At 39.0% G+C, this 1,543-nt stretch overlaps 1 protein-coding gene across 1 annotated transcript; it reads right to left on the bottom strand.

The window, feature by feature from the left end:
* Positions 1-206: 206 nt before the first annotated feature.
* LOC103274817 (olfactory receptor 2B6) lies at positions 207-1,277 on the bottom strand. The gene is given in 1 exon segment (XM_008072243.1): positions 207-1,277. A coding segment is annotated over 1 exon segment (1,071 nt).
* Positions 1,278-1,543: the final 266 nt, after the last annotated feature.

A 1,543-nucleotide genomic window follows, 5' to 3' on the forward strand; every position in this document is an offset into this window, starting at 1 on the left:
CAGGTCGAGGCTGCGGTGGCCGGAAGTGGCCACTGCACTCTAGTCTGGGCGACAGAGTGAGACTCCAACTCAAAAAAAAAAAATGTAAAGCAGCTTGACAAATCTTGAAGATATTGTGATTACACAGTTTCGGTGAACTGGAAAACCAATTGTGGGGGCTTTTCAATGAATATGTTTAGGCAACAAAAAACAAATGTAGCCTTTTGTCAGTGGAGTTTTATTTTATGGAGGTCATAATAGTTTCCCATAGGAATGATAAAAATAGGGCAACATGAAGAGAAGTTAGTAAGCTAAGAAAATATTATGTCTTTAACAAAGCTTATCATTTGTATATTCTAGTTATTGATTAAGAAGACTCTTGCAGCCAACCTTTTAAAGGCTTCTTTTACCTCTCTGTTCCTAAGTGTATATATAAGGGGGTTCAGCATGGGTGCAATGATTCCATAGAAGAGGGACACCATCTTTCCCTGGTCCTTGGAGTTGGGTGAAGGTGGCTGCAGGTACACAGAGATGGCAGTCCCATAAAAAAGTGGCACCACAATTAGATGGGAGCCACATGTCCCAAATGCTTTCTGTCGACCTTCAGCAGATTGGATTCTCAAGATTGCTTGGGAAATAAAAACATACGTTATAAAGATGAGGGTTAGGGGTATTAGATGGAACAGCACACTAACAAAGAATAGTTCAGCCTCATTTGCTGTTGTTTCAGCACAGGACAACTTGAGCAATGCAGGAATTTCACAGAGAAAGTGATCTATTACATACGGGCCACAGAGTGGCAGCTGGAGTGTCAGGGAAGACAGCCACACTGAGTTACTGAAACCAGTAATCCAGGATGCAGCTGCCAACTGGAGGCAGAGCCTCTGGTGCATAATAACTGAGTAATGGAGAGGCCGACAAATAGCTACAAACCTATCAACAGACATGACAGCCAGGAGAACACATTCAGTAGCCCCCAATGCCAGAAACATAAAACGCTGGGCTACACAGCCGCCATAACTGATTACTTTCCTGATGCTGCGTAAGTTTACCAACATTTGTGGAACTGTACATGTAGTGTAACAAAGATCTAGGAGCGACAGATTGGCAAGAAAAAAATACATGGGGGTGTGGAGTTTGGAGTCCAGGCGTGACACTAGAATAATGGTCAGATTGCCAAAGATGGTCACAATGTAAGAAATCAAGAAGACCACAAAGAGTGGAAACTCCAGCCATGGTTGATCAGAGAAACCTAGCAGAATGAAATCCTGTATAATGCTCTCATTTACCCAATTCATGATTAATGTTTCAACTCATGTTTTCCTGAAACACAAAAATTTAAGGAGTCTAGATTAACACATATTTATTAATGATTTTGATTACTTATAATCATTTTTTACTTGTTTAAAGGCATTTCCAGAACTGATATTGCTTATAATATAAAAACTATACAGTTGAAAATATTGATAATTATCTAAGTATTTATAAAATTTAATATTTCCATATCTGTATCACTACTTCAAATGTGAAAACCAAAATTAAAAAGTAAATTCCTGATTTAAAC

The sequence above is a fragment of the Carlito syrichta genome, unplaced genomic scaffold (assembly GCF_000164805.1).
Source record: "Carlito syrichta isolate Samal-C Ts95f unplaced genomic scaffold, Tarsius_syrichta-2.0.1 Scaffold314889, whole genome shotgun sequence".
NCBI classification, from domain to species: domain Eukaryota; kingdom Metazoa; phylum Chordata; class Mammalia; order Primates; family Tarsiidae; genus Carlito; species Carlito syrichta.